Here is a 13,046-nt window from a genome sequence, read left to right as displayed (position 1 = left end):
TGGAGCGCCCCTCATTGGCACCAGGAAAACTGAGGTGTTCCCTGGAACCTCCCCGCAGGTGCTGATGGTGTGTGTTGGGGTCCTGGGGCAGGCGCCTCCTCTGAAGGTCCGTGGGCATCTTTCACTCCTCGGTCCCATTTGGGAATTCTTGGTACAGTCTCACTATGCTGATGGGACCTACCCGGCTCTAAGGCCACCACAGACAACAGAGCAGTCGGCCAGGCGGCAGCAGAGGGCAGGGAACTCACGTGTACAAGCTGAGGGCAGGCTCCGCGGCCAACATGACGAACGGCGCCACCGTGTACGAGACGGCCAGCTGAGTGACAGCCCAGGTCACCAGGTCATACACACACTTGAGAGCTTTGGAAGAAAGGAAGTGATGTCTGCAGTTGTTCCTTACCTGAAAGTCAAGCAGGACAGGGGCGGGTGAGAGACAGATCACCAACCTCCAGAGTTCTCCTTCCCCCTGAAAATACCAGGGTGGCTTTCCTTACTGACAAAAAGAAATACAGGTTCACTGTAGAAAAACATTTAAGAAACAACTAAGAAAAAAAAAAACTTTTTTTTTAACATCTTCCTAAGAAAAAAAGCACTGTTTAAAAATTTGGCGCATAGCTGGGTGCAGCGGCACGCGCCTGTAATCCCAGTGGCTCTGGAGGCTGAGGCAAGAGGATTGCAAGTTTGAGCCCAGCCTCATTTAGCAAGGCCCTGAGCAACCTGTCTCAAAATAAAATGTTAAAAAGGGGCTGGGGACGTGACTTAGTGGTTAAGCACCCCTGGATTCGATCCACAATACCCCCTCAAAACAAAAAAAAGGCACAACAGCCCTCCAAAGCGTTTTCCGTTTCTGTGTGTCACACTTACATTCTTAATGGCACTCACATTAACTATCTCTCAAGGACTTTTTCATTTAATTATCTACCATGGACTTTTTCCCATGTCAGTAAATACTCCATCATAATTTTAAGTGAATTGTGGAAATTAGCTTGTCTTCTCACCTCCTGGTTTGCTATCACAAACAGCTCTGTGACGCATTCCCTAGTCAATAAATCTCTACGCTGTCCCCTAAGTGTTTCCTTTGGGTGACGGTGAAACAAACAACGTCACTCTTCCTAACTGTAAGCACAGCTCCCACGCCTGGGCCAAGAGCCGACCAAGGTATCACCTTTGTTCCTATCGTACAGAGAAAGACATTCAGACAGCGCCCTGACGTGGGAAAGGCTGTCGGAGGGTGTGCTCACTGCCACTCCTCAGACACTGTGACTGGTGTGCCTCCGGAGGGACATCTCCTCTCCAGATTGCTGAGGACAGGAACCAGCTGACAGGAAGTGCAGCCCACAGGAGGGGGCTCAGGCCTGGGGCTGCCTGGGAGCCAGGCCCCCCGAGTTCTCCAGGACAGAGCCCAGGCTGGGCGTCTGGGGGACACTGTTAGGTGGCTCCCCCAGGCCTCAGACTTCTTGACTGTTGAGTTCAATCTCCTTCTAGAAAAGACGGACGCTCTGCTCCATGAACCCTCCCTCTCCCCGCCACCACCTGAAGGTGAGAGAGATTTCCAAGCCCCCGAGAGAAAAGCTCTCTGGCTGTCCTGCATAAACAGAGCTTTATGATGAATGGGAGAGAAGAAACCGTCTGCCCTGCTGCTCGTGAACTAGCAGGTACAATAAGCATTTAGTTTGAAAAGTATTTTAATCAGCAAACAGCATTCAGCCCTCTGCCTTGTCTGCATGTGGACCCTGGCACGCTTCTGCCCAGTGGAGGCAGGAATTCCTCAGGGGAATGTCGGGTTCACTGGGATAACTCGGTACCTACGACGCTCACTGGCCCGTGTGTGGCTCCTGACAGATTCACAGAATGAATGAATTGAAGGAGTGAATACACGGGGCTCTGAAATCCACACCTAAAGTCGACTGCGACAAGTGTCATTTAAAACTCCTGGCGTCTGAACTAAGGAAGACCACCACCACCATCAAGGGCTGAGACTAAACCAAATCCATCACCCTGTATTTGGCCACGGAAGCACTTGGAATTGCGATTACTTCTATGTACGTTCATCTTCTTGGAAGACGATCACATTTTTCACTCCTTTAAGTCCTGGCTTTCTAACAAGCGGGTGGCAGGAACAACCGAGGACAAACTAGAGGCTCCTCAAAAAAAAACAAAAAAACCCACAAGAATTCAATTTGTGAAGTTCACAAATAATTTTACACAAAATTAACTGGATCCGACTTGAGACCATAAGAGGTGAGGTTGGTCCCCGAGGGCACAGCTCCTGTCCTGCGAGTTCTCTCTAGACTTGGGATAATAAAACGTTAAATTAGGGGCCGGGGTTATAGCTCAGCAGCAGGGCGCTTTTCTTGCACTGTGAGGCACTGGGTTTGAGCCTCAGCACCGCATAAGAACAGACAAATAAATAAGTAAATAAAATAAATATATTGTGTCCATCTTTAAAAAATGTTAAATTAAGCAGGACATAACCAAACTGAAGTCCTACAGAGCCCACAGTCATTAACAATCATCAACGTCTATAATTGGTAGACTGTGTCTTCGCAGGCTTTAATAATTAAAATGTGTTCATCTCTTAAGGTAATAAATATTGCTCCTAAAATTCCTTTTGTTTTACAAAAACCCTCTGTAAATGACACAGAAATAAAATGGTTGTCTTTGTAGTGATCACAGGTTCACGTACACGGAAGTATTTCTCTAATAGGAAGATTTTTGTCTGTTGTTTGATTTTTCAAAATATCATTCCCACTGTCCCTCTCAGCCCCCCAATTCCTGCCAGGACCTAAAGGATACCAACAAAGACCCAAGCACCGGATGGCTGAAGGGAAGACCCCACACCCGGAGGCAGCTTACCGCCCGAGCTGCTAACGTGACGAGGACTCCAGTTAGGAAGGTGAAGTAGTATCCGGGGTAGACGCCATGCCAGAGGGCGGAGAGGATGAAGGTCAGCACCGTCGGGCACCAGGGAACCCGCTCATAGCACACGCTGCGAAGACAGGAAGGAACAGTGAAGGGCAAGCGTGCAGAGCCTGCCCCTGCCCTCCCCTGCCCTGCACCTGCCCCTGCCCTGCACCTGCCCCTCTTTAGAGCAGGCCCTGCAGAAGCCATTTCTGACAGGCGCGGCCTCGGGCTGTCTAGGGTCTTGCTATGAAACCACAAAGCCTGTGCTGCTCTGGGGTCCCTTGAGCCCCACCAGACAAATGACCACACCTCGGCCTTGGCAGATGTGATCAATGTCCAGCCTCCACAGACTACACGGCCTGGGCCTGTTGCGCCCTGATGAAGGCCTGAGCAAGATTCCTGCCTAACAGGAGCTGTTTCCAACCATGGCCTCATATCTAGGGGGACTTGAGTGAGGGCCACTGCACTGAAAATTTTGGAATCGGCGAAGGGTCCTGAGAAATGGATGTCCTCACTCAAGTCTTTCCTGGACAAGGACTCGGGCACAAAAATCAGAGTGCCAGTCACATGACCTGCTCAGGCCTCACTTGTCCATCGGATTTGGACTCAGGATTCTGCCTTGAAGAGTGACAGGGGTTAAGTATCCCAAGAGGTGTTTTGCATTCCGCATGCTTGCAGATTTTAGAACACCTGCATATCCATAATGAGCCATCTTGGGAGTGGACCCAAGTCAAAGGCACACGTTTGTCTGCTTCATAGACACCTTGCACGCATACCCTGAAGGTGATTCCATACAATATTTTCAATGTACCAGTGTTTTGACTGAAACCTGTCCCTTGAGGTTAGGTGTGGAATGTTCCACTGTGACATCGTGTTCATGTTCAAAGTGTGTCAGGTTTTGGAGCATTTTAGATTTCAGATTTTTAGGTTAAGGATATTGTGAGGATCTAGAAAATGTCAACAAAGACTGTGGAGACCTTTGGCTCTTAGGCTGTTTATGAAATCAAAATGATAGGGGATTCCCCCCAAACCTAGTCGACAAAGAGCCAATGGCCCTCTAAGGATGCCACTGCACAGTGGATCCAAAGAGAACCAAATAAAAATGGAACAGAAATCCAGTTATCAGCAGCCCCTCACTGCTGATTCAGAAGCAACTGATTTACACCCAAACCAAGGATTATGGCTGCCTCTTCATCAGAGGAGAGAGAAGGCATTTAGGGAGATAAACGCAAGACCAAGACCCCATTTGTAATGTTTTCGTTTTTTTTTTTCCCTGAAATAAGTAGTAGGCCCAGTACAGTATATATTTGTTTCTTACTCTTTCAATCTCCTCTTTTAAGAGTGAAACATTTTATTGCCAAAAATTTTGAAGCACTGTTGTCAAAGTTTTATGTACACACATGCACCCTTAGTCATCTCAGTCATCTCTCAGCTCCTGACGGAGACTCTTAGCCCAGGGGACTGCCACCCATAGACAGACGGAGTGTGTGTGATGATCCTGTGCAATGCTGACAGACAGCCATCTCGCTAAAGCCAGGCTTTCAAAGCCTGCACCTGCTTTCAGAAGACGTCACCTGAGCACCTGGGACGTCACCGTCTCTCCTCTTGCCCCAGGTTTTGACCAATGCAAGAAGTCACACATCAGAAAGAGGGGATCTGCTGGAAGGCAATGTCTGTGCACTCCCACTAGGGCAGTTTCCTGCTCCAACATATCATTAGTGAATAAGAAGAAGAAGAAGAAGAAATGCTTCTCATTTTGAAACAAAACAAAAGGATAGAGACATCACACAAAGATGCAAATTTAAAAAAGCATAAACGTGTGGGCCACCATAAAGCTTTCAATGCTAGGGATGAGAAGAGCAAGCATCAGGGCTTTGATGCTGATATGCCCTTCCTTACCCCCGACAGACTGTCCTTAAGGTAACAGCAGCACAGCACAGAGGTCAAGAGCCTGGTCCTGCAGACAGACCATTTGGGCTCAAACTTGTCACTCATTAGCTGCGTGACTTGGGTGAGTTGCATAACCTCTCTGTGCTTCATTTTCCTCATCTGTAAAGTGGGGCTAATGAGCAACATCTTATGAAGCTAATTTGTGGGATAAATGACTGGCACACAGTAATGACAGTAGCAGGAGATAAAATAAATGTTACATTGTGACCTTCTCAAATCACCGCATTTCGACTTTTTTTTTTTTTCATTTACAGGGCATAGATAATAACACAGAACAAAAGGGTCAGATGACATTACTACCCAGATGACGGCCGATGGCCTGGGATGTCCCTCAAAGCATGCCCCAGTGTCCCGAGTCAGGAGCCTGCTTCTGATTTCCTTACCACTTCAGCCACGCAGCCGTCTGGATGTTCCAGTTCTCCAAGTACATTTTGAAACTCGTGGCAGTCTAGAGAGAAGAAAATCACACCTATCATTAGCTGCAAAAATACCAAGTCTCGGAAAGTCCTCTCCAGAATTTCCCGGGCGGCAGAGCAAGTGTGGTATTTCACAATGACGGTCTCAGGCAAGAGCCGCGGGGCTGCAGCATCCACGCAGGAACACTTCCTGGTGTATATAAGATCAACCTGGCAACTAAACCTTGGCTTCAAAGTCTGAATTCTTCTCCACACTTATTTTCAAATTATAGGAAAACCGAAGGAACATTTTGTGGATTTCCCTTCCGCTCTGATTAAAAAAAATTTTTTAAGTCATCTGAATCTTAAAAGTAGAATATTCCACAAAGAAAGTTCACCGGAGGAAAAGTGCGATCCTGTGAGTTTAATGCCTTTAGGGAGACAGTTTAAATGTAATTGTCATCTTTGCATTTGGGGCCACGTACAAACCAGGTCACTCTTGGCGGTTGATTCTATAAAGAGCTACAAGAGTCGAGAAGCTTCTAGCTGGGTCTGCCAGAGTAAGAGGCTTTAGATCACAATAAGGAAATGTCACGGCAATGATGAAAGCCAATCCACCTCCGGGGGAGAGATGTCCCCAAATTAACTGTCAACTGGGTCTTCTCATTACAATATGGATATTGTGGTACCAAAGGCCAGGGCTAAAAAGCTTGGAGCACACATAGGAGGACCATGATTCCTAGCGCCGGCGGAAGTCGGGGCGCCATGTCTTCCTGCTGAAGTTTATTAACCACAAGAAAATCCTAGTAGGCCACACAGGGGCCTGGTGACACATACCAGGAAGGGAGCGAGCAGGCAGTGAAAGGGGAGAGGAAGACAGACAGATGGATTGATCACAGGCGTACAGCTAGACTTGTATGATTTTTACTTTAAAACACTAAGGGGTTTGGCTCACCCATTTTTCTAGGGCACAGCCTCAAGGGACCGTGACTGCGCCAGGCCGCCATGTTCTTCTTCAGCCCCTCGCCCTGTGTCTCTGATACCAAGGCGACGCCGCCTCTCTCCTCTGGTTTCCTTTTATAATAAACACGTGACTGATAATGTGGGCCCTGAACACACACCCACTGAGAGGCCGACCCTCTGGGGCACCGTGGGCACACTGGTGGGCAGCCAGGAGGGAGGGGAGCCCTCGGAAGGACAGTTGCCCAAGCTCCAGGGGGTCCCTGAGCCCAGAGGAGAGAAGAAGTTCAGAAGTGGACAAGGGAGAAACGTCACTCCTCCAGAACCCCCCTTACGTCATCTAAATAGAAAGGAGATGACACAGACGGCCCCCAGGGCCTGTCCAAACATGGGACAGTCGTTGTGAAGGCTGGGACTCTGCTTCCGAGCTCCCGGGAGGCAACCCACAGGCAAGGCTGCCTTCCTCTCTCAGGAGCAGCGCTGGGTCCCGGCTTGTCTTACCGAGTGTGCCCAGGCGCTCCGCCCACAGGGGCCCCCGGGCCTCTAGCACTATCCGAGAATGAGGGTTTTGTCCCTGGTGGGCACTCAGTAGCATTGGTTGGCTCTGGCGTGAGTCAGGACACTGTGAACCTGAGTTGACTGTGTGCGGCCATGTGGTTGGACGACAGGTTCGAGTGTGTCTCCTGCTTCCTAAAAATACATAGATGGATAAGCAGAAAAGAGCAGAACGAGGAAGAGGAGGAGGAGGAGACAAAGAAGGAGAAGAAAATAAAAACCCAGTCCTTCCCCTAAGCCCCTCTGTTCTGTGGGGTGGAGGGCCGTCCTTGCCTTGGGGGGCTTTCCTGAGTCCCCGGGAAGGAGAGGCACCCCCCTCTCCTCCTGGCCCAGCTTCCGCGGGGGTGGAAGGCCACCCATCTCCCCACGTCCCTGACTTCCTGCACCCCACCACGACCCCTCTGCCCACTCTCTCCCCTGGCACTGTGCCTGCCCTGGTGGCAGGAAACTGAGCCCAGCAGAGGACAGGAGCCACCTGGCTAGGGACACGGAGCTGGGTGTGCTGAGAACACGCCAGCCGGGAGGAGGGAAGGCCCTGGGCTGGCCCCGCTGACCACCCTCTCGCTAACAGAGCAAAGAAAACCCCAAGTGGGACGGCCAGGGACGCCACGTGTGAGGAGCAATCTGTGCAAACCCTTGCGGTCCAGAAAAAAGACCCGGGAAGCACAACCACACAGATCCAGCAGCCCGGAAGCTGGACATCACGACGATTCTTCTTCTTCTTCTTCTTCTTCTTTTTTTTTCCTTAATAATGTTATTGTATTTTTTAGACCTTTATTTTATTTATTTATTTTTATGTGGTGCTGCAGATGGAACCCAGTGCCCCACACGTGCAAGGCGAGCGCTCTGCCGCTGAGCCACCACCGCCGCCCACGACAGTCCTCCTTAAAGGAAGACAATGACAACTGTTTCCAAAGGATTCGCAGGAAACACTTGCCATATTGACACAGCAGCTTCCGGTTCTGCACTCTACTGAAGCAAGCAGGATGTAAGCTAGAGACCAGGACAGTGCACGCCCAGCCAAAAGGACAGCAATGTCAGCAGCAGAGAGGGTCTCCTGACTCTTTTCCAGAGTTTGGTGTCGTCCTTCCTTGAAGCATCAAAGCTACCAAGAAGGCGGGATCTTTAAAGGAACAAGGGCGGGAATCAGAGATGCAAAATGTCCAGGGGCTGCAGGACCTGGCCTTCCCCAGAGCGGCTTCCCCTGGTCATCTGCTGAGGAACGTCAGGGAAACCACACTCAGGGCAGACCACCTGCCCCGGCTGTTGCATGCAGCGGCGAAACGTGGGGGACCACTCACCTCTATTTTCCAGATGTTCAGGTTGGACAGCAGATCCCAGCAGCACCTGCCGTCCTTATCCATGCCACTGAACCCAAAGCCAGCCGCATTGTTCACCGCATCAGCTGTGGGTTTAGAACAATAAGTCAGGGCGCGGAACGACAGTCACATGCTGCTAGAAGATTTATCTAACTGGGCATGGAGAGATGGTGCTAGCTCCTGGGGAAAGGAACCAAAAAATTCAAAGGATCTGGTATCATGAACCAGAAGAATCCAGCTGGCTGTTTGGTGACCTTGATTTTCATTCACTCGTCCCCTAGCACCCAGGGAGACCTGCAAAGAAGAAAGACACTGGAGGCTCAGAGATGGTGAACTCAAGGATGAATTCAAGGCCCAGGCTGGCCTTGAACTTGCCATCCTCCTGCTTTGGCCTCCCAAGCAGCTGGGATTATAGGTGTGCACCACCACACCTGGCTGCCATTATTATCACCAGAGAGAAGATCCAAAATATCGACATGAACAGCAGGATCTACTGGCCAATAGATGTGCGTGAGAAAGAGACACAAGGACACCTGCGCTCAGAACAGAGATGGGCATAAACGTGGGACCCAGCAGAGCACCAAAGCTGTCACTAAAACCAGCCGGGCACAGACTGGGGGATGCTCTAACGAAGTGTTTCTGAGACCCACTAAGACCTGACGAACTCAACACACCCTCAGCACAATGACCAAGAAGCTAATTTTCTCTTTTCATTTATCTTGTTTCAAATTTTGTTAGAATCCTTTAAGAAAATAATCAATTAAACTAATTAAGTCCCAGCACTGTAGCGTCTTAGACCTGGAGGAGAGTGTGGAGAAATCCTCCCTCTAAGAGTTCATGTCCAAACCAAGATGGTGGCAGAAGAGCCGTCCAAAGAGAGCCACCTGTCCTGGGCTGGGGTGCGGCTCCGTGGTGGAGCGCCGGCCTCTCCTGTGCCAGACCTGGGTTCCACCCCTGCACTGAGACAAACAAAACCCTCTTCTGCGCTTCCTCCACTCTGGGCACAGCTGGTGACCCCATGGTGCTCCCTCTCAGTCTCGGCCCACTGTAAAGTGATTGGCTTCCTTTTAGAAGAAAGGAGGAAGGAGCGTTGAGTCTTTCTGTATCATCCTCCCAAATGACCAAGAGTCAGAGAGAAAGACAAAATGAGAGAGTGTCAGAAGGCGTCTGCGGTTCTACCCGCGTGGAGACAGGCTTGTGACCAACAGAGGTGAGCTACACAGGAGAGAGCCCTTGAGGCCACGTGGACACTGAGACCAGAGCTGGCTACCTGCGGCGGCCCACGCCGTGATCCCTGAACTCCTGCTGCCACCCCCAACGCTGGTCAGACTGAAAGAACAGGACAGTGACCGACAGCTCCCGACATCCCGGGACTGGGCAGCCACAGCTGCTCAGCGTTTCTCCAGTCCTCACAACCGTCTTAGAGGTGGCCAAGGGCAGGGTCGGCTGTGTGCTGTGTGCCCGGCCCCGGGAGAGCCGTCTGCTTCTCGGAACCCATTCCCTATGTAGAAAATGGATACACTAATGGCACCGATCCTAAGAGGCTGTTGAAAGGATTAAATGAAAATGAGTGTGTGGAGTGCGGAGAGCGGAGCCTGGCCCAAGGCAGCCCGCAAGAAACCCTGGCTGTCGTGTTCTTCCTGCAGTGCCGGGTGGAACCCAGGGCCCTGCACGTGCCAGGCCAGTCCCCTACTGTGAGCTAGGCCCCCGGCCCTTTTTATCATATATTTTGAGACAGTGTCTCATTAAGTGGCCCAGGCTGGCCTTGAACTTGCCATCCTCCTGCCTTGGCCTCCCAAGCGGCTGGGATGACAGGTGGGCACCACCACGCCTGGCTGCCATTGTTATCACCGGCATGGCCGCCTCTCAGCAGGCTATGAAGGGGCCTGAGGTTAGTGTTAAGTGAACGTTAAGACCACTCGGAGGGGAACGATGCCGGAATCCAAATGCTGCAGCTCTGACGGCACAACCTGATCAGCTGAGAGCCACTTTGAAGAGCAAGTGGTGAGCGACTCCCAGTCCTGACTCTCAGAACCTCCACCTCTGAAACAAGGTCCGAAGTCCCCACTCTGTGGTAGCTTCTCTGGGACACCTTTGTGTCCCATAGCAGTCAGAGGTAGTGAGTACCCGGGTCCAAAACTAACTTCCTTGGGTTGTGCGAGGCTCTGACCTATTATTTCCGATACATTCATTCCAACACCCTTGTATCGGAGTTCGGATCCTTAGAACACAGCCTGGGCTGGAATTGAGGCTCTCTAATTAGCACTAGTGACAGGAGGGGGAGAATAACCAAAATTGGATGCTAAGTCCAAAGAAAATAATTTTATTATTTCAACATCAACAGTAACTAGAGCTAGTGAGGCTCGGCTGAGATGCATCGTGAGCTCAGCTTGAAGGATCAAATTCATAATCACCTATAATTAGTACATCAATTATATGTAAATGGCGTTTTAAAGAGCTGGCTCAAACAATTATTCGGTTAAGCGGTTTAAATATTCCCTGAGACACTCTTCATTGCTTCTTTATTCATAAATAATACAAAGGTTAATTTCAGACCAGCCTGAGCTCCAGCCTGAGCCGAAACAAACTTCAAACTGAGGCGACAGAAACCAATGAGGCGTTCCTACAAAGCACCCAGAACAAGATCAAGAGAGGGTGGGGGGCTGGGAAAGGGGGGTCCACAGGGAGGCTTCTCCAGGACGGGTCCTCCCTGTGGGGCGCTCTCCGTGCTGGAGGATGCGGGCGCCCCTGCTGCCTGTCACCCCAGGTCCTGCTGGACAGCCGGCTCAAGCTGGACTTTCCCTCGGAGGCCACAGGATGGCCCTTCTTCCCTCCTCTCGGCTCCAGGCCCGGTAGGAAACAGGGGAGCCGAAGAAAAGGAGAAAGGGAGAGGGGAGGATGGGGGGAGGAGGGAGAAGGAGGAAAGGGCTGCGCATGTGCCCACGCGTACTCAGGTTAAAGAGAACCACTAACTGTTGTGCGGAGAAAACCATACCCAGTGTGGCAAGCGGGTTCCCATCCTGAGTAGGTCTAACACCTGGCCACGAAAGAAAGCCTCATTTCTAAACAGTAGAGCAATAGCAGGCCGGGCCTGGGGCACACACCTGGAATCCCAGTGGCCGGGGAGGCTGAGGCAGGAGGATCACAGCCTCAGCCACTTAGGGAGGCTCCAAGCAACTCAGTGAGACCCTGTCTCTAAATAAAGTATAAAAGGGGCTGGGAATGTGGCTCAGTGGTCACGTGTCCCTGAGTTCAATCTCTAATACCAAAAAAAAAAAAGCAATAGCAGAAGGAGGAATGAGACAAAGTCTTCCCCACGCCCCATGCATAAGGATCATGGTCTCTGGGCCCTGATAGCCCTTAGGCATGTCCACGGTCCCCCAGGTCGTCTCAATCTTGAGGGAGGGAAAGCGTCTCACCCAGCTTAGAATTCCTCCCAGCCCAAAGCCTGGTGCTCACCAAAACTCCCTGAGTTAAACTGAACGTAATCAGAAACAAAATGCCCAGCATTGTGGATTTTAGAAGATCTCTGCCTCAGACCTCTCCGGCCAAATGGAACAGGAGTGCCGCAAGGCATGGGCACATGGGCCCATACGATAATCTGGACTGGGAAGAAATAGGAAGTTGGGGTTGAGGGGGTACAGGGTTCCCACCTGGAGATGAAAAAGCTCTGGAGACGATGGCAGAACAACCTCGTGGACATACTTCGTGCCACTGAATTGTACACTTAACGGTGGTTGAAACAGTGAACTTTGTATTACGTCTATTTCACCACAATTAAATAACAGCAAATGGGCAGGTACAGTGGGTGGCCCATGCCTGCAATCTCAGCAACTTGGGAGGCTGAGGTGGGAAGATCGTAGATTCAAGACCAACCTCCATAATTTAGGGAGACCCAACCTCAAAAATTTTTCAAAAACCAGGTGCAGTGGTATACACCTGTAATCCCAGCAGCTCAGGAGGCTGAGGCAGGAGGATAGCAAGCTTGAGGCCAGCCTCAGCAAATTAGTGAGGCCCCAAGCAACTCAGAGAGACCCTATCTCTAAATAAAATACAAAAAAAAAAAAAAAAAAAGCTGGGGATATGGCTCAGTGATTGAATGCCCCTGAATTCAATCCCCAGTACGCACCCCCCCCCAAAAAAAAGTTTAATACTGACCAAGTTACTCCACAGGGTGGAAAAAAGTGTGATAAAACCAAATAAAATTGAACATTCTACCTTAAACAGTGGAAAAACTTGAAATTGGTGTCAACTGACTATAAAACTAACTTTCTTAAGGCAGTGAGCCTGAATTAGCAGGTGTGAGGTAAGATGGACTCAGCAGGCCTCCTGGGTTGCACAGCATCCAGGAAGACCAGAGGGAAATCAGACCACTCTGGGATTTTCCCTGACTCTCCTCCGTGTTCAATGGCCAAGTGTGAGCGGTGGAAGTCGGAGTGTCCCAGTTCTGACGTCTGTTCATAGCACTAGGTTTAACAGCAGCCAGGACAGGCTGTCCCCCTATCGTGATGGCTGGGCTTATGGCGGGAGGAGGAGATGAGTGCTGTGTTGGAAAGTCAAAAATGACCCTGGCTCAAGAGCCTCCGGTTTAGGTTCTGAACCCAAAAGACTGTCCGGCTGAGCCGTCCAGGGAGCAGGCCCTTCCCGCGAACTTACCCAACGTCCACGCAAAATAATACTTGGGCTTTGAGGCTTGCATGACCACATACAGGTAGCAGAGACGCGTCAGGAAGTCCGCCTTCTGGACAAACCAGTCCTCGGCAAGGCAGGTGACCGGGAAGGTCTTGGTGAGCGTCAGGAACAGAAGGAGAGATACCAGCGTGACACACAACTTGTGCATCACAGCTCCCTAGAAACAGGGGGAACCAGTGTGAGCACTTGGAAGACTCAGGCATGGAGGGCAACTTCTGCAAGAGCACGTGGACAGGGTGCTGCCCTGACATTGGCCACGGAGGACTCACGT

At 50.7% G+C, this 13,046-nt stretch overlaps 1 protein-coding gene across 7 annotated transcripts in view; it reads right to left on the bottom strand.

Moving 5' to 3' along the window:
- The window catches only part of Mboat1 (membrane bound O-acyltransferase domain containing 1), a 156,468-nt gene that overhangs the window by 66,697 nt on the left and 76,725 nt on the right, over positions 1-13,046 (bottom strand). For all 7 annotated transcript variants that reach the window (XM_046419126.2, XM_046419121.2, XM_046419125.2 and 4 more), the window contains 5 exons: positions 12,740-12,932; positions 8,066-8,169; positions 5,238-5,302; positions 2,857-2,989; positions 249-400 (listed from right to left, as the gene is read on the bottom strand). In XM_046419126.2, the coding sequence (XP_046275082.1) occupies positions 249-400; positions 2,857-2,989; positions 5,238-5,302; positions 8,066-8,169; positions 12,740-12,932 (647 nt within the window). The remainder of the gene's footprint in view (positions 1-248; positions 401-2,856; positions 2,990-5,237; positions 5,303-8,065; positions 8,170-12,739; positions 12,933-13,046) is intronic.

The sequence above is a fragment of the Marmota monax genome, unplaced genomic scaffold, assembly GCF_021218885.2.
Source record: "Marmota monax isolate L192 unplaced genomic scaffold, Marmota_monax_Labrador192_F-V1.1 WCK01_AAM20220418_F8-fsc00259, whole genome shotgun sequence".
In the NCBI taxonomy this organism is placed as follows: Eukaryota; Metazoa; Chordata; class Mammalia; order Rodentia; family Sciuridae; genus Marmota; species Marmota monax.
The sequence above is the reverse complement of the archived record's forward strand: the minus strand, read 5'-3'. Positions and strand labels throughout refer to the sequence as shown.